This window comes from Euleptes europaea, chromosome 14 (assembly GCF_029931775.1).
Source record: "Euleptes europaea isolate rEulEur1 chromosome 14, rEulEur1.hap1, whole genome shotgun sequence".
Taxonomy (NCBI): Eukaryota; Metazoa; Chordata; class Lepidosauria; order Squamata; family Sphaerodactylidae; genus Euleptes; species Euleptes europaea.
Window position 1 is genome coordinate 32,835,283 of NC_079325.1, and position 19,533 is coordinate 32,854,815.

General features: G+C 46.3%; 1 protein-coding gene across 1 annotated transcript in view; it reads left to right on the forward strand.

Annotated features, from left to right (window-relative positions):
- The window catches only part of LOC130487203 (tetraspanin-15-like), a 123,867-nt gene that overhangs the window by 9,748 nt on the left and 94,586 nt on the right, over window positions 1–19,533 (forward strand). Inside the window, exon 2 of the mRNA XM_056860648.1 lies at window positions 18,901–19,086. Within this exon, the coding sequence (XP_056716626.1) occupies window positions 18,901–19,086 (186 nt within the window). The remainder of the gene's footprint in view (window positions 1–18,900; window positions 19,087–19,533) is intronic.

A 19,533-nucleotide genomic window follows, 5' to 3' on the forward strand; every position in this document is an offset into this window, starting at 1 on the left:
AGTTAAAGGGACTAGGCAGGTAGGTGATGTGAAAGACCTCCGCCTGAGACCCTGGAGAGCCGTTGCCGGTCTGAGTAGACAATACTGACTTTGATGGACCGGGGGTATGATTGAGTATAAGGCAGCTTCATGTGTGTTCATGTGTGTGTACCATCTTTCCTGGGTTCTTAGGATTGCCTGACCTTTTTGAGACAGCCCTGTTGTTCCAGGATTGAGACGATTGCCTTCCAAACCTTCTACGGAGATGATTAATTGCATAGAAAAAGGCCATATTGTAATTAGGGAAATTGCTATCTTGTGGCAGGCCTGCATAGCTTCACAAAAGTAGCCCATTTGGCTGTTAAGACTGCTGTGGCTTCTGTCTGCAAAGTATAAAAGAGATCTTCAGGCAGTTGCTGTGCAATTAGGGAGGGTTTACTGGCAAATTCAATTATGCCTGATGTTGAATAATGGGGTGTATGTGGAGAGACCAATGTCTTCCAAATTATGCATCTGACAGTTGAGCGCTAATTGAATTCACATTGTAAAGTTCCACCAATGGGATTCTAAGGGAGGGGGAAGGTTTGCAGGATGTGAGGCATACAATCCCTAGCCTGAAAGCTGCTATGTACTTAACAGCTGTGGCTATTGTTTTCTACCTGGTTTCATTGTGTCTGCCAAAGCTTGCTGATCAAAAGGAAAACAAACCACGGTGAGAATGCTGAAGTGTGGGGGTTTTTTGTGGGTAGGGACGTTTTTTGACATGGAGGAATGTTCAAGTGTAATCCTCTCAAGCACTCCTCAGAACTGTGCCACATGATTTACTTCCATGTGTAGATCGTCTTATTAGTGTTCATCTTCATATGGGAAGATGGGATCAGAGAGCATGCCTAATATATTAGGTTCTGTGGAACACAGGGAGGATGCTGCTGCTGCAGTCCTGTTTGTGGGCTTCCTAGAGACACCTGGTTGGCCACTGTGCGAACAGACTGCTGGACTTGATGGGCCTTGGTCTGATCCCACATGGCTTTTCTTATGTTCAAGAACAACAAGAGTCTCAGAGCTGTTCTGATCCCTGCTGTGGTGTACCCTTCACTTCTTTGAGAAGAAGCTGTGACTAGTTTCCCTCCTGGTTATAGTTCTGAGAGCATCTCAGACCTGGATTACACATGCAGAACAACGAGGTGGTAAAGCAGGTGCTATCCCAGGAGGTACAGGGTGGGAGATGCCATTTTTGAATTCTTATATATATTTTTAAAAAACTCTCAAAGTAAAAAATTGGGTGGGGAGATAAGTTCTTGCCTGCTTGCTGGGCATTCTTTTACACAAGGCATTATTTCAAAGTGGGATTGTCCTTTCCCATGCCAGTCTGAAACAGTGTGGGTTATCCTACCACCTCTAGACCTCTTTTTGCCTCATGCATAGACATAGCCTAAGAGCTGAACAGAGAATTTGGTTGAGTCAAGAATGACACTGTGAATAGCCATTGTTTCCGTGGGAGGGTGGATTACAGGGCAGCCTTCCCCTTAAACCAGTTTAATTGGTAGAACATGAGATGCTTCATCTTGGAGTCATGAGTTCCTGTAGAGCAAGCCGAAAAAGAAATGGCTATAATAGAAGATGTCTGATGCTGTTCTTCTTTGGTCAAAATGAATCATGGAGAAGGAGAGGGAAAGAGATGCCCTTCAATAAGGCAGGGTTGATTGCTGCTGTTGGGCTGACCTTTTAAATAATGGAATTAAATTGGTGTCTGGTGAGCAAAGAAGTATTTCATGCTTTGCTGTCAATAATTGTTAACTACAGATACTTTGGTGACTTGCCAGTCTTGGACTAAAAGATGGCAGATATTTTCTGTGTGGCTGAGAAATGTGCACCTTTGTGAGTAACTCATGGAAGGGTCCCAATTCCTGGTGTGACCAACTTAGCATAACTACATCATTGCAAATTCTGTATCCACAGCATATGAGATTCTTCATCGGAATCCCATTTTCCTTTTTGTAACCAAAAAGAAGGGGCCTATTTCTCACCTCAGTAGAGGGGATGAAGTAGTTTTCTTTGTTGGTTGATGGGAAAGTTTTGAATGGCCAGTGAAGGGGTTGTTTACACTTCTCAGCATTCCTCTCTCCCAAGGAGTCTCAGTCTCAACTCCCCCTCTCTTATACTATCTTATGAGCTAATTCACAGTGGGTAGCTGTGTTAGTCTGTCTGCAGTAGTAGAAAAGGGCAAGAGTCCAGTAGCACCTTAAAGACTAACAAAAATATTTTCTGATAGGGTATGAGCTTTCGTGAGCCACAGCTCGCTTCTTCAGATACAGCTAGAATGTGAATCCATCGGTCTTTAAGTAGAGGAGAGTGAATTCAGACAAGCATTAGTATGTAAATGTTAACAGTATGTCAATGTGAATAGCAGGCGTGATGGGATTAGGTGTGGTATGCAGAAGAGTCTGTGATGTCCAGGGGAGAGATGGGTGTGGAGAAATCAGCATTGGTAATGAGCCATGAATGCAAGGTCTTTATTCAGCCCAGGTAAATGCATTGACTTTAGTTTGAATATCAACTGTAATTCAGCAGTTTCTCTTTCCAATCTCCCTTTGAAATTCCTTTGTAAGAGAACTGCTACTCTTAAATCTGCAACAGAATGTCCTGGAAGGTTGAAATGTTCTCCCACTGGTTTTTGAATATTGTGATTTCTGACGTCAGACTTATGTCCATTTAATCTTTGTCTAAGAGACTGACCTGTTTGTCCAATGTAAATTGTGGAAGGGCATTGCTGTCTGCAGTAGTAGATGGCATAAATCACATTAGAAGATGAGCAGGAGTATGAACCTGAGATAGTATGGCTGACATTGGTGGGTCCAGAGATGATGTTCCTAGAATCTATATGAGGGCAAAGTTGGCACCTTGGTTTGTTGCAGGCCTTGGTGTCAGAGTCTATGTTCCTGTTAAGTAGTTTATCATCATGGGTGAGAAGTTGTTTTAGGTTAGCCGGCTGTCTGTAAGCAAGAAAGGGACGCCCCACCAGTGCTTCAGCGAGGGAAGTGTCACAATCCAGCATTGGTTGTAGGTCCTTAATAATACGTTGGACTGGTTTTAGTTGGGAGCTATAAGTGACAACCAGAGGTGTTCTGTTGTCATTCTCTCTGGGTTTATCTTGTAGTAAGTTGTGCCTGGGTATCATTCTGGCCTTCTCAATCATCTTTCTCCAATCCTTCAGAGATACACACTTGAGAGACCTACAGCAAACATTTTTGCAACTACAATATCCTGCTGATATGGTGAGAAAGATGATTGAGATGATTGTCCCAGTTGGCTTTTCTGTAGGCAGAATTTCCATTTTCTGAAGTTGTTGCATCATCTCACTGGCTTGGGAAAGCTTGCTGGTGCTCTATAAGCACAGGTCTTGTTTGCATAACTGTCGTGATAACATGCCTTTAAATATCACATCACACTGAGGTAGGGTTGTCAGAGCCCCCCTGACCACCAGTGGGGGATTGGAGGGGGGCGGGTAAGGTTGCCAGATATAGGTTGGAAATCTCCTGGAGATTTGGGGATGGAGCCTGGGGAGGACAAGGACCTCAGTGGGGTGCAATGTCATACAGTCTACCCCCCCCCCAAAGCATCCATTTTCCCCAGGGGAACTTATATCTAGATGAGTTTTTAATTCTGGGGGATCCCCAGGCCCCACCTGGAGTCTGGCATCCTGTAGTATTGTGCAACACACCCATAAACTGAGAACAAATGCAGAGACATATAAGGAGCATTTTGTATGTTTCTCTTATGTATACAACCTTAATGCAACGACGAGCTGTCCTGTTACCTAAGGCTGAATACACGCTAGGTGGGCAGTGGAAAGGCTATGATTGCACATGATGAAAGGCATAGCAGGTGTGGGAGGATGAAGGCACAAAGGCTGTGGTTCTTCCCCTGCCCCGTGAGGCAGGGAGGGCTAGCCAGCCCCCAGGTCTTGCAGCTGACAGAAGGAAGCATGTTGCCCATTCAAGCTGGCAGGCAGAGCACAGCAGAGACAGTGAGTAATAGAGACCCAGGCTTCTCTTGCCCCTTCCCTTTCCAGAGACTGTGGGGAACATTGATTTGATTTCTATCTAATGTGCTGCATGGGTAGCAACCTAAGATGCCTTCTTGCTGTCTTTCACAGGCACACAGACACTAGCCCAGATGCGATGCAAGAGATCTGCACTGAAGGATCAGATCTACATTTATTGTTACGGCCATTGGCCAGCACAATCAGATCTCTGTGTGTGAGAGAATTGTTGGTTGAAAAGGATCTGAGATCTCTCAGGGGTCTGTAATGCAAAAACTATAAGTAGATATACTTTCCCCCCCATACAAATCCCTGCCCCCAGATACTGCAAGCTCCAGAAGGAGACAGGAAGCCTTCCTCAATTATGCATAAGAAAAGTAGGGCTGGAGTGGTCTATTTTCAACAAGGCTGGTGGGTGCTGCCAGGGAATGAGACCCTGCAGGTCTAGTAACAGCTTGGAAGAAGCTTCTTGTAATTGCTTGGGAACTAGCTCAGGGGCTGCCATGCTCTTTGTCTTACTAGCCAAAGCTTCTTTTTTTTTCTCATGAAGTTCTTGATGTTTCTTATACTTTTAACTGGTTGCCTCCTTTTGTGCTTTCTTCTCTCCACTCTACTGGTTCTTCATTTCCTTTTGCTGTCTTAACAATATGCTGGTGAACTTGTACACTTGGGGGGGGGGGTGTTTTTTCTCCCAGACAGACTCCATTGCAGGAAGTCAGCTGGGCTTGGAGAAAATTTCTGAAAGTTAAGGCTTGGCTCCACTTGCTTGTTGTTTTGTATTTTTGTAAGAAGAGGTGTGTGTCCCCCCCTACCTCTGCCTAAGGTTCCTGGGAAAGGAGAGAAAAGCTTGCTTGGATCCAGTTTATTTAGTACATTTATTTAGTGAGTTTTAACCCACCCTGGTTAATACGTGGTTCTCTCTGTTGGAGGGGCAGAGAGGTGGGGAGAAGATGGTGCAAATTTAAAGAGTAACTATTTTTGTTTGCACACTTTAAAGGGCGAAAACGCATGGTCGCTTTATCCTCTTTTAATCCCTGTTTTAGCCAGGATCGAACGCACATTAGGCGAAACGCATGCGTTCGATCCAGGCTGAATCCTTTATATCTGAGATTCTCCTGTTCTCCATTGGCAGTGTCATTTTCTGAGCAGTGGATAAAGTTTGCCAGGTGTGAAACTGACAGAAGCTTAACAACCCTTGGATCTCCTTCCAAGTCAACCACCCTTGTGCCATTGGCACTGGAGTGTTCATAATTCCTAATTGCTCACCTCCTAATTAAAACGAAAAAGGTGCGTAGCTGATAAGCATCCAATGGGCACACACCCAATGATGAGGAAAGAAACCAATTCATGATCTGTATCTATTTGCTGTGCTTTCTGAAAAGAGTGTCCATGTCCAGCAGATCTCTGGTTCCAGGCATTTTCCATTCAACATCAATTGAAATGAATGTTTATGGTGTCTGGAGCTGCTCTGGTTTCTTTAAAGATGCTTAAGATTAAAATTAGCTGTTCATGTTTGCTACTTTGCTCACAAGGCACCCATAATGGTTAGCGTATTTCCCCTCAAGCTAGTCAAGGGAAAGCTGGTATCAGGGCACTGGGCAAATCTGGAAGTGACCCTTTGTGCATCTGTCATTTCAGATGGGGGAGCCTCTGTAGTGTACTTCAAATGAGTTAATCACACCAGCAAGGCAGCTGACACCCCTTCCCCCCGGTAATGATATGTTATGGTCCCCACTGTAGGAAATTCTAGGGTTATGCCAAATGCTGCAATCTTCTTCACCAGCTGTGTTCAAAACTGGCCAAATATTTAATTTAGCCTCCCCCCACCACCCAATCAGCTAAAATGTTTCAGTATACACTGGCCACTTGTTCTCAAAGTACATTATCATGCACCCTTGAGTATCTGTCAGACTTGAGAAAATGTTCGTTTTGTGTGTCTAAAGAGAGTGCTTGCGTCTGATGTGAATCACACCAAGTCCTCATGTGGGAAAACCTTTTTAAGCTTCTCTTTTTATTTTTATTGTTGTTCAGAAAGTTTATATTCTGCCTTTGTACCATTTAAAATTTTGGTTTTTTAAGATATTTTTATTTGGAAAAGTTATGTCCTGCCCTTATACCATTTAAAATGGCACTCAAGGCAACCTCCAAAGTAAAAGTTAATTTAAGAGTAGATAAAATACACAAATAAGAAATCCAAATAACAACAATCTCAAACAACATTGAAACAATAGTGGTAAACCAAATAAAATTGGCTAAAACAATAAAAACATAAAACTAATGATTAGCAGATAAAACTGATCACATCAGTAGAATCGAGAAAAAGCATGGCTAAAGGCCCTCCAGCATACTTTTAACAGGTTTTTGGAAGGCCAGGTACAAAAGGGGGAGGGGACTAAAAACCTTCCCTTCTTTAAACCCCAACTAAAAATAGCTTAGAAGCAGGTGTGATTGATTAACATTAAGGTTGTCAACCTCCACTTATTAGCTGGAGATCTCCCGCTATTACAACTGATCTCCGGCCGATAGAGATCAGTTCACCTGGAGAAAATGGCCGCCTTGGCAACTAGACTCTATGGCATTGAAGTCCCTCCCTTCCCTCCTCAGGCTCCGCCCCAAAAACCTCCCTCCGGTTGCAAAGAGGGACCTGGCAACCCTAATTAACGTAACTACTAATTTTGCTCTAGGAAAGGGCAGAGAGACCAACTATGACCACTACCAGAAAGGGGGGTTGTGTGCATGGTTTTCCCCCTGCTGTCAATGCCAAAAACAAGTGTTGCAGTTTTGGGAACTGCCTTCATTCATTCATTTTGAAAATGTCTATGTCACCTCTCCAAAGAACCTGCCCAAGGCGGCTTGAAATAAAACATTAAATGCCATAAAAGTTAATCAAGCCCTAGCATTAAAAAACCCAGCCACGACATAAAACCATAAAACATTGAGCAAAGCAAGTGTTAGTTTACAGACTGAAAGCAGATTATAACAGTGGTGTTAATACATCAGCCTTTAATATAAGAGTCTGGATGAAAAGAACCATTTTGGCCTGGACCCTAAAAGGGAGCAGGGCTTGTGCCTTGGTAGGTCTCCATAAGCTGCATCCGAAATTGCAGGTTCTCCCACAAACCAACTAGTTGCATTATCCATTGTCATTTAGGGAGCACATTGAGAAGTGTGCTGGGGTAGGGGGAGGACCTTCTGACTAATTTCAGAGAGAGAGCCAGTGTTGTGCAGAGGTTGGAGCATCACACTAGGATCTGGGAGACCCAGGTCTGAACCCCCCTGACCTTGCGTCAGTTGCACACTCTCAGCCTAACCAACTCACAGGGTTGTTGTGAGGATACAGTGGAGAAGAGAATGACATAAGCCACTTTGGGTCTCCATCATGGAGTCAGGTGGGTTATCTTACTGGGTCATTTTGTTCAGCAATGTGTTTCTAAAGTGGGCAGCCTTTGGAGGGCTTTAAGCAAAGTATTTGTTTTGCAGCTGTTTGCCACAAGCACCTGAGAGAGTGCCTCTGAACATGGAGGCCCCATTATAGAAAATCCATTGAGAAAGACCTGATTTTTTTTAAAGGGTATTAAAGATAGTGGTTCTGGATGGCACCTTTCTTTTTAAAATCCTGTATTGCTGATCTAAAAAAACACACAGCATTTATGTAGTAAAAGTCTCATGAACACACTGTCGGGGTCAGTATTATTAACTCAGTGGCTCTCCAGGGTCTCAGGTAGAGAGGTCTTTCACATTGCCTCCTAATCTGATCCCTTTTAAACCCTGGAGGAGCCTTGGATTGAACTAGGGACCTTCTGTAAGCGAAGCAGATGCTCTACCATTGGCATAGGAACCCTCCTTATGTGAAGGAGCTAACTGTAGGTTAGAGACTGAAGAGACTGAGCCATGGAGAGACGCAATGAAGGAAGATGGAGGATGCAGGAGGTAGCCAAAGATGCTTGTCTGATTTCCTGGCATTCATACTCATCAAAAGAATCCTGCAAACTGTCTTTCTCTCTCACACCCATTGACGTCTCTTCCTGTGGGGAGCTGTGCTTTCAGTCTGAAGTAAGAACCAAGGGAATTCTAAATCCCCAGTGTAGGATCCTGTGGGATCCATCTAGAGTTTCCCATGCACTCCATTGAACTGAGTTGAAGCCACTGAATATCAAAAACTCCCTTTAGCAGGTAGTATAAATAGCACACCATTTCTGCCAAGACCGAGCTTTGTTGAGACAGATCTCCCTGTCCTTGGCACCAATAGTACTGCAGGTTAGTAATTCTTATACTTTGTCTTTGTGAGATGCGTTAAGACTTAAAGCCGTTGTTGCTCTTGCTTGGGTGTTCGATTGCCTTCCCTCAAGGCCGCCTCGCTTAGAGGGCAGGGGTGGGTTGCCCGGGTGTCTAATTGCATCGGAAAAACAGTTGGCAATCACAGTCACTCCATTCTCAGCCGCTTTCTTGGCACTCCTCAGTAACATGAGTGACACGAAAGGCCAAGCCGGCTGTTGCAGGCTCAGAAAGTACTGGAGGGCTTATGTCTATTCATATGTTTTTCATTTATCAATCTGTGTTGAGCGGGGAGGAGTGGGCCAGAACCAAAACAGGCGGTGCAAGTTTTTGAAGCAGGAGTGGTTTTTCTCGCTTTTCCACCCCACCCCTTTTTTACCCCCACCCCTTTTCCACCCCCAGCCTGCTAGAAGGAAAAAAACCTTCTTAGTTCTGGACTGGTGATGGAATAGTCATAGGGCGAAAACGCACGGTCGCTTTATCCTCCTTTAATCCCTGTTTTAGCCAGGATCGAACACACATTAGGCGAAACACATGCGTTGAATCCTGGCTGAAACAGGGATTAAAGGAGGATAAAGTGACCGTGCATTTTCACCCAAAGTTTCTTTGGGTTGGATTTGGAGAGGCTGGATTGAAGCAGTCTCTTCTTTGAGTCTCTATTCCCCTGTAATAGCTGTTCAATTTCTGTTTGTAAATAGTCAGATTTGCACAAAAACAGTACTGATGGAAGTCAGGATTAGGGATGCTTGATTACCTGCCAGTTCAGTCCTGTTTGCCAGGTGTGTCCAGAGAGCCAGCATGGCGTAGTGGTTAAGAATGATGGTTCGGAGCAGTGGACTCTGATCTGGAGAACTGGGCTTGATTTCTCTCTCCGCCATATGAGCTGCAGTGCTAATCTGGTGAACCGGATTTGTTTCCCCACTCCTCCACATGAAGCCAGCTGGGTGACCTTGGGCTAGTCGCAGCTCTCTTAGAGCTCTCTCAGCCCCACCTACCTCACAGGGTGTCTGTTGTGGGGAGGGGAAGAAAAGGTGATTGTAAGCCGGTTTGATTCTTTCTTAAGTGGTAGAGAAAGTCGGCATATAAAAACCAACTTTTCTTCTTCTTCTTCTTTTTGATGGGCTGTTCCTCTCAGCAGCTTCAACTGTCCCTTCCTATCAGTACAGAGCTCCACAACTGGCTTTATGCACATACATATTCTCACACAGCCCAGTTAGGTTCTGCTCTCCCTATCGTTTCTGCTCTGCTCAGGAGGCAGTTGCTTACATAGACAATTAAATCAGTCACTAATAAATACGATGATTTTTTAAAGTACCTTTTGATGTTCATCTCAGTTGCTTGTAGAGATGTCAAAGGCTGCCAGTCTCTTTGGATCAGCCATGTTTTCTGCAATCACAGTTCTGCAAAAGCTGGCTGCAAGTCTCTTCGGCAAGCATTGAAGTAATTTGGTGTGGAACTAAACAGGCCCGGTGATCACAGCATATCTGGTCAGGTTGTGTGATGGTGACTGTTGCTTCCGGGACCAGCAGCCAACCCAGGCAGTACAATACCGACTCTCTTGATAAAATGCTGGCCAGATGCTCCGCTAGCGGCACAGCAAGTGGTCACTGCTTGAAACTTATCCCTTATGGTATTTCTACATGCATCAACGGTTATTTGTCCAAAGATATGTTATTGGTGTGTTTCTTTCAGCCCTCTTGATCCAGCACGGAGCTAATCCGTGGGCTCCCTCTCTCTGTTTTCCTCACTGCCACAGTTCAGAGATGATGGATGTAAAGTATGTAGGTTTTTGACAGCATAAGACACTTCAGAGCAAATTGCCGAGTCCAATCCAATGTATGCAAGTGGGGAAGACCAATTGTCATCCATCAAATTAATTGCTATCAAGAACAGAACAAGAGCAAATGCAGTAAATGTGGGAACCAGAGAAGGCTCCCCCACTGGAATTTTCATTCCTTGAGAACAGTGAGGACGAAGCTACTCAAAGACTTAAAATGCTACTACCTAGAGGCCAGGTTTGGTTTCCACTAGTCTGTTGTGCCCACTATGTCATTTGAAGCATAGAGCCTCCATGTACAGAAGTAGTTTGCCTTTAACTACAAGGTACAGGGGTGCACTGAGAAGGCAATTGCTCTGATACAGAGTCTACATTGGCCTCTTCCCAACTTCTGTTGGAGACAAAATGCTAGACAAAATAGATCCCCCACAGAGCAATACCAGATCACTTGGGTTAGGGGGAAGGGTGACAGAGATGGGTTGGGGGATTGTGCAAATGCTAATACCTCCCACCGAAATGGATTCCACTTCATAGCAGGGTGGGGATAGCGGATTAAGCCAGTTTTGCCCATGCGAAACTATTTCAAGTTTTAATAGGCATCTTCAAATGTGTCATTCCAGTGGAAAGACTTTATTTTTAAATGCATTCTTACAGTAGGATGACGCCTGTAAGTGACAGTCCCTAAATGAATACTTTGAGGTATACGATCTTGAAAGACTTGCAAAACAGCTACTCCCTACATACAAAAACCCCCCCCCAACATTTTCCTGTTTTTTTTTTCAGTAGCATGTTTTTCATCTAAATGAGAAAATTGTTAGAGAGCACCTTATATTGTAAGCCCTTCATTGCTCTCTCCAAGGCAAGGCCTGGCAACAATGCCCGTGCTTGTGCTCCCTGGACACTTTTGAGGGCCTCCTCGAATTGCTCTTGCTCCAGCATCTTTCCAAACCCTTTTGAGTTCTACCCAAACATTTTTCCGAAACTTGGTTTTTGCTGTTAAGCCTCCGGAGTTTTCCAACACTGCCTCATGCAACTGGAGCAGGGGGCTTGAGTCCAAAAATGACTGGGAAGCAAGTGGTGATGGTTTTCAGGAAAGCCGTGAGCCCATGGTGATTCTTTCACAGTGCGAGGGCTGCACAGGGAGAATGAGTAAAGCTGCAGTACAGTCAGGGCTTTGACTCTTCAAAAGCATATTACCGTATATACCCATGTATAAGCCGACCCGCGTATAAGCCAAGGTGCCTAATTTCTCCCCAAAAATGGGGAAAAATTAGGCACCCGCGTATAAGCCGAGGGTCGGCTTATAACCCCTCCCCCCCCCCGCAGGCTTACCTGACAGGGCTCTCCAGCGGTGAGGGTCCGGCGGCGGCGTGGCCCGGGGGGGCCTGGGCAGCCTTCCTGCGGCTGCAGGAGGCTGCCCCAGGCCGCTCCCGGCGGGAGGAAGCGGCGGCGAGGCCCAGGGGGACCCAGAGCAGCCTTCCTGCGGCTGCAGGAGGCTGCCCCAGGCCCCTCCCGCCCGGGAAAAATGGCGGCGGGGGGCGGGAAGGGCCGGGGCAGCCATCCTGCGGCTGCAGGAGGCTGCCCAAGGCCTCTCCCGCCCGGGAAAAATGGCGGCGGGGGGGCCTTGGGCAGCCATCCTGCGGCTGCAGGAGGCTGCCCAAGGCCCCTCCTGCCCGAAAAAAATGGCGGGGGCGGGGGGGGCCTTGGGCAGCCTTCTGCGGCTACAGGATGGCTGCCCAAGGCCCCTCCCGCCCGGGAAAAACGGCGGCGGGGGCGGGGGGGCCTTGGGCAGCCATCCTGCGGCTGCAGGAGGCTGCCCAAGGCCCCTCCCGCCCGAAAAAAATGGTGGCGGGGGCCGGGGGGCCGGGGCAGCCGTCCTGCGGCTGCAGGAGGCTGCCCCAGGCTGCTCCCGGCGGCAGGAAGCGGCACGGGCCCGGCGGCGGCGACGGCGGTAAGTTTCCCCCCTCCCTCCTCCCTCCTTCCCCCCGTATTGATCCGCGTATAAGCCGAGGCCGGCTTTTTCAGCCCATTTTTGGGGCTGAAAAACTCAGCTTATACGCGAGTATATACGGTATCTGCGGTGATAGCCATAGATGTCAAATTAAACAACTTGGGTTTTACACCCCTAGATTTACTTCAGTTAGGGTGGGAACAAGCTAAGTTAATTATATCCCAAAGGATCAAAGACATCGAGAGACAAACAGATCTAGCAAGGGCGCCTCTATTCACTGCCCCCCTCCATACTACATACATCCTAGCACCAGCAGCCTATCTCCACTATTTAGAGATAAATAATTATAGAAGGGCCTTTACCCTGGCCAGATGTGCAGCCTTACCATCTGCTTTGCTTGAGGGGAAATATAAGAAGACACCCTGGGAAGAGAGATTCTGCCCCTGCAAATCAGGCGACTTAGAAACTGTTGTGCATGCCCTCCTGAACTGCAATTTCTATACACTACCCCATTCGAAGTTTATTGAGCCCCTCTTATCGAGATTGAGACCTGACAGGGCAGATGAAAGGTTTGAGATGCTCCTACAAGGGGGTAATCCTTCAACCACTCTTCAGGTTGCGAAATTTTGTTTAGCAGCAATGAAAATTCGTCGCCTTAGAACAGTGCAATTGACAGATGTGTCCCAGCTGTAATTCTTTTTTTAAATGTTTTAAAAATGTTTTAAGACTCGGACTGTAATTCTTTGATTGTAAGAATATTAGTCCATGCTTTCCGTTTTATCATGCTTTGACTGGCTAAGTGCCGCAAATAAATTATCTATCTATCATATTATCTGCCCTTGAGCCAAACCACCTCTGATAATATGTCTGTGTATGGTATGGCTCTGTACAGTCCTGCTCTTGGGGTTTGGTAACTGGGTGAAAAGGCCTGCTTCTGAATCCCCTGTTCTTTCTTTTTAAAAAATGGTTTAATCCCTTACATCAGAGTGACTTCAAGTTACACAGATCTCCAAGGTTTTTCTTTTCTTTCCTCTCCAAGGCAACGTCTATCCTGGTCTCCTCTAAGAGGAAAAAAAACACATCGCTTTGCAGCTGAACTTCCTGAGTTTGCGGCCCTCTAGGTTAGAAAGGGCTCGAAGCCTGCAGTAGCTTACAATGCGCACCCCTCTCCAACTAGAAATTTGCATAAGGATTGAAAATTGCTTTGATACTGGAATCTAATAACACTTGAAAGTGTTCTCTGACCTTCTTTCAGAAAAAGCAGTTCTTCTAGACTGATCTCGGGAAGGATGTACATCCTTGTCCTTAGTATGAATAAAATGGAGAAGGCTACTGAAGGTTGCTTTGGTCCCCATTGAGAGAAAAGCAAAGTACAAATGTCTAAATGGTAAAATTATAGTAGCATCTTTATTGTTGCTTTGATTTGATGAGGACTTGAGCTGCTCCTTCCCCAGGGCCTATTTCCAGTATCAATTAACTCTTAGAAAACCAGTCAACTTTCCCCCCTTCTTTATTAGAGCATGTTGCAGCAAAATATCTATCTTGTCCACATGTATAACAAAACATTTTCTCATTTCTCCTGTCTTAAAAATGCAAACTGTTGGGGGACCTCTGATCTCAGATGCTTTTTTGGGGTGACCCAATATTGTCCCTTGAAGTTACTAAAAAGACCACCTTGCTTTGTAGTGTGGAAGGTTGCTCTGTTAGACTCTACACATTTCTGTCATTGCCCTCACAATTAATACCTATGGGGCAGGTATAATATCTCAGTACATTTCACAGCTGAGTCCCCCTCTGCAGCCAGGGAATTGTCTTGCATCACAGATGAGGATGGATTGCTGCAGCAGCGCAGAACAGCCATGAATTTAAATGGAAGGACAAAGATTGGCAATGAAGATATTGGGTCCAGCACCTAAAGTAAAGCAGCAAAATAAACAGCCACTGTCAGAACAGGGAGGAACAGGTCTATACTGATCCACCTCCCCTCTTTGTCTGCCTTCCTAGCGTACAAGCCTTTGAGAGGCTTAGGGTGTCCAGGCCCATAGCAGGAAACTTTCCACCAGCAACGCTTTGTCACGGTCTCTGACATAATTATGGTATTCTGTGACCATGTGCAGAATTAATTCCATATAGAGCTAGTACACATCATGCAAACTGAGCCACAGCAGAGGTTTGTGTAATGCATAATGAAAGCCTGTGTAATGCAAATGTCCTTAGAACAGGCTGACAGAATTCTCTCAAGGTCAGCTCTATCAAGAGCTAACTAATTATGTTACCCTGGTCTTGTCCTTGAAGGGGAAGAGCAGAGCCCCTTTCCTTATCTATCTGTAAGATGTAACTAAAATCACCTTTCTGACTCAGCTGCCAGATGTCAGAATCTCACAAGCAGAATACTTTTGCCCTTCTCAAGGTCTCAAGATATCTTAATGTGCTGAGAGTGCATTAATAGCTTACACTTGGCTTTTTATAGCTCAAAAGGCATTAAAGTCCCATCAAAGATATAGATAATATGCTTTCTTGCTTTCTGTAAGCTATGCAACTGACCAAATGGTCATAAAGTGACAATTGTAAACAATAATTGTGTTTTATGAGTTATACAGTTAAACATTGTGCTACAGATTTCTAAGTAGTCTCATTTAATGCGTATTGTCCTAACGAAGAGGATGGTATAAAAATTAAGTATATAATGTGATCATGAAACTCAGAAATAAGTGTTTTTACTTTAAGCAAAGTGGACTGAAAGGAAAGGAAGCCCATATATGGTCATGGAGACATGAGCAGCTGCTACTAAAACATTACCGCACTGCTCATTATATCTGATAGAGGGAATAAAAGGTATCCCTCTTGATGGATAAGAAAGAGGGGATAAAAGATTTCTCTTCACTCTTACTGAGTCTAGAAACCGTATAAATACAGCTACAGTTAGCCCAGAGATTTAGAACCTTCCAAAAGGCTCTCAGAAAAGGCTGAATGGTGTGTATGGTTTGTCACGAGGGGGTTTCGGCCCAGGCGTGGGAGGGTCTCTGCCCGGGAGGAGGTTGGGGTTGAGACAGTCTCTTCCGCCTCAGACCAGTCCGAGGGGAAGTCAGAGCTCGACTCTCCCTCAGACGTCACCAGGTTGCCGCAGGACACACCTTGCAGGCAGCCTCTGGCTTCTTTCCTCCCCGGCAGTCAGACTTCTCTGGCCTTATATACCCTCCAGGCCAGAGAAGCACCTCCCCTAACTCCGCCCCTAGCCCTCCCCCCGGAAGTTCATATAAGGGAGAAAAAGGGAGAAAAAGGCGCGAAAAGTCCTGAATTCCTATGCTCTTGTGCCATATCATATTCCCCCTCGAGCGCTGGTTCGGTGAGGCACAGAAGGAGAGGTGACTGGCGGAGGGGAGAAAAAGGCGTGAAAAGTCTGAGCGGGATAAGCGGCCCTCGGCTCTTTCCTGGCCCTTCGCTCTTGTGAGGTGATTAAACGGAGCTCTGCTTTGAGGGATAACTGCAGTTCTGTGCACAAGCAGTGTCCCAGTCACACGAGAGGGGGTTTCCTCGCGAGAGCCCTGGCCTGCTTGGAAGAGTTTTTGGGGAGAGAGGGGAGGACAAGGAACACAGTGCATGCTCAGAGGCACTCTTTCCTTCGTGCCAGGAAAGGTTGCCGCGCCACACAGTCACAGCCGCTGCGCAACAGGTGGTAGTACCGTTTACTTGTTTGTTTTAAACTTTAAAATTTAAAGTAATTACATATATGGATACCCTGGACTGCCAAAAAAACAAATGTGTTTTCTTTATCCTATTGAAAATGTCATTTATGCAAATTTATGCAAATGTATGCAAATGTGACGGGGGTCACAGGTTACTTGGCAATTGTAAAAGAGGGTCGCGACTCGAAAAAAATTGAGAACCACTGCTGTAGCTGGCATCAGCTGTAGCAGATAAAAAGCACTCTGTGCTACAGAGGAGATCCAGGCCTCCGACTGTAGCCACCTGTTATCATTGGGCTGAGCACACTGTTGGCCTTTTGCCTGGCATTCTCTCTCCTTTGCTTTGCTGCCATTGTCAGCAGTGTGGTACTGTTGTTGTTTTTTATTTTCAACCCCTTTCCAACTCTTTCAAGGGAGTTCCCTCTCCCTTGCTGCGTTTTTGTCTGACTGCAACTGCTTCTTTTCGACTATTTCTGCTCCTCACCTTTTGTCCACTCCTTAGTGTTCTTCGGTCCCCCTGGCAACCACAACTTTTCAGCAGCCTGCTCCTCCGGGATCGTTCCCTGTTAAAGGTTCAGCAGTATTTTACTTTGCCGTTTAATGGGATTGCACCCTCACCTTCCTGCTCAGTCAGTGCAGAGGTCTTTAAGCTCTGGAGGAAGCTCCATCGGTCTGGGGTGGGATTGAGCCGACCACTGAGTTAGGAAGTTATTTTTAGATAAACTGCAGGCTGCAAGGGGAGTGGGTGCACTAATGCCAGAACAGAAGTCACTCAACAGGTTTGCAGAAGGGGCTAAAATAGGGTTCTTTTATGCAAGACGGATGCATTTTTAAGACAGAGGTGATTCGAGTATTGGGGGGGGGGTAGAACAGTGAGAGGGTTTTTTTTGGGCTAAGTGGAATATGACAGGAACAGCTGTGTGTTGACATTCGAATTGAGGAACATGGTTGACTTAAATGGTGGTATCCTTTTGGTGATGAAAATGGAAGCGTGAAATATCCAGAAGCAGCCAGGAGATGTTTGTCATAGCAAAAACTGGGCCATCATCCACCTTGCTTTGAGAGCACAGGCAGGGGTGGGGGAGGAATGACGCTGATATGCCAGGCACGAGGGTAGCAACAGTAGTCTTCCAATAACTAATTAACTCTCTTTTGTTCCAGTTTTCAAGTTTCACTTCATTAACCTTCTGTTCCATCCTTCTAGAAACCTTGTTTCTAAATTCAGTGAAACAATGAAAATCGGTGTTTTTTTTCCTGAGTTTAGCTTTGTGCTCCAATATGTCATGCAAATCAGGGAATGAAAGGCCTGGACCCTGGGAGTGTCTGACGTTGATCAAAGCATACGCTTGTCTGGGCTTTCCACCCCCCACCCCCCTCATCCCTGGCATCTAATGTGAATGAGGCCTTCCTCTAAGCTCTGCTGTCTGGTTCAGTGGAAGGAATTTCTGGTGGATTTTGCCCCGTGCGCAAAACTCTTTCTATATTCCTTCTATGGTTGCCAACTCTGGGTCAGGAAATTCCTGGAGTTTTTTTGGGGGGTGGAGCCTGGGAAGGGTGGGTTTTGAGGAGGGGAGGGACCTCAGCATGGTATAATGCCATAGGGAAGGGATGGGGAACGTCAGGCCCGGGGGGGTGTATAAGGCCCGCGAAATAATTTCATCTGGCTCTTCGTGGGTCCTGGCAGATCTCTAGCTCAGAAGGATCTAAGACTGTCGATCGCTCAAAAGCGAGTCGCTCTACGTGGCAGACACTTTGAGCCGTATCCGGTTATGCCTCTTAGCCTGCTATATTTGGTCACACATTTAGCCAATTTTTAAGCTGATAATTTTGTACAGCCCGCGAATGATGTTATAAATATCCAAATGGCCCTTGGCAGAGAAAAGGTTCCCCATCCCTGCCATAGAGTCTACCCGCCAAAGTAGCCATTTTCTCCATGGAAATTGACCCCTGTAGTCTGGAGATCAGTTGCAATTCTGGGAGATCTTCAGGCCCCACTTGGAGGTTGGCCATCCTACTTCCTTCTCTACTAGGGTTGCCAGGTCCCTCTTCGCCACCGGCGGGAGGTTTTTGGAGCGGAGCCTGAGGAGGTTTGGGGAGCTGAGGGACTTCAATGCCATCGAGTCCAATTGCCAAAGTGGTGATTTTCTCCAGGTGAACTGATCTCCATCGGCTGGAGTAATAGCAGGAGATTTCCAGCTAGTACCTGGAGGCTGGCAACCCTGCTTACCACAAGGGAGCCCTAGACTGAAGACCAGGAGGGTCAAGTCCCAGCTGATCCTGCCATGGCCACTAGGGTTGCCATGTCCCTCTTGGCCACCGGCGGGAGGTTTTTGGAGTGGAGCCTGAGGAGGGCGGGGTTTGGAGAGGAGAGGGGCTTCAATGCCATAGTGTCCAATTCCCAAAGCGGCCATGTCAAAGCACCTCTACCAGCACAGGACTGCTTGATTCAGAGCCTTCGGTGACATTATTGATCAGTGTCAGCTTACTTACCCCTTGCCTTCCTTATGTATGGTCGCCAGTTTGTGGGAGGAAGCAGTGGGTGCACTAATCCCCGGCATCTCCAGTTAAAAGAGACTAGGAAAGTAGGTGATGTGAAAGACCTCTGCCTGAGACTCTGGAGAGCCGCTGCCGGCCTGAGTAGACAATACTGACTTGGATGGACCGAGGGTCTGGTTCAGTATAAGGCAGCTTCATGTGTTCATGTGATAATGCTTAGATGAATGGTCCCTGGCTTGTACCACCCCCACCCCCCACCCTGCGGGGGGCTGCTTAGCTTGGCTTGCTCCAGGACCACTTTCACTTCCCAGTAGAGTTGCCAACTGCCAGGTAGCAGCAGGAGATCTCCTGCTAATTCAACTGATCTCCAGCTGATAGAGATCAGATCACCTGGCCGCTTTGGCAATTGAACTCTATGGCATTGAAGTCCCTCCCCTCCCCAAACCCCGCCTTCCTCAGGCTCTGCCCCCAAAAAATCTCCCGCGAAGAGGGACCTGGCAACCCTACTTCCCAGTTTGTCCTGGTAAGAAGAGCAGGATATGTGTATATTTATGATGTTTAAATATGTTGATGATGGGTTCATTTCTTCATTTAAGTGAGTGCCTAATAAGTAAAACTTTACTTTCTGTGCAGAAGAATAGTTTTGCAAAGCTTGTTCATGTCATGGCCACCTCTCTCCCCCACCCCTTTGCAGATCATAGGCCTGGTGATCCTCTGTGTTGGCATTTATGCTGAGGTGGAAAGACAGAAGCACCGGACCTTGGAAGGCCTCTTCCTTGCTCCAGCTGTGATCCTTCTCCTGTTGGGCATAACTATGTTTGCAGTTTCCTTTATTGGAATGGTGGGATCCCTCCGAGACAACAGGACACTACTGAAAACTGTAAGGCTCTTTAATTCTCTTGGCCCCTTCTTGCTCTGTATGAGCAGACATTATTTTCTTCCAGTTTAACTGTCTCTGCTTCCTCCAAAGAATCCTGGGAGTTGTAGTTTGAGATGCTGGGAAATTAAAGACTAGCCCCCTCCCCTTTACTTCTAGAGTTTCAGCTGCTGAAGCCTGCAGTGTAGACGCAATTTGGAGACAAAGGCTGCATTCAGATGTCATGAACAAACCATAATTTGTTTAGAGTACTGTGTGTGAGTTAAGTGCCGTCAAGTCGATTCCAACTCATGGCGACCCTATGAATGAAAGTCCTCCAAAACGTCCTATCTTTGACAGCCTTGCTCAGATCTTGCAAATTGAAGGCTGTGGCTTCCTTTATTGAGTCAATCCATCTCTTGTTGGGTCTTCCTCTTTTCCTGCTGCCCTCAACTTTTCCTAGTATGACTG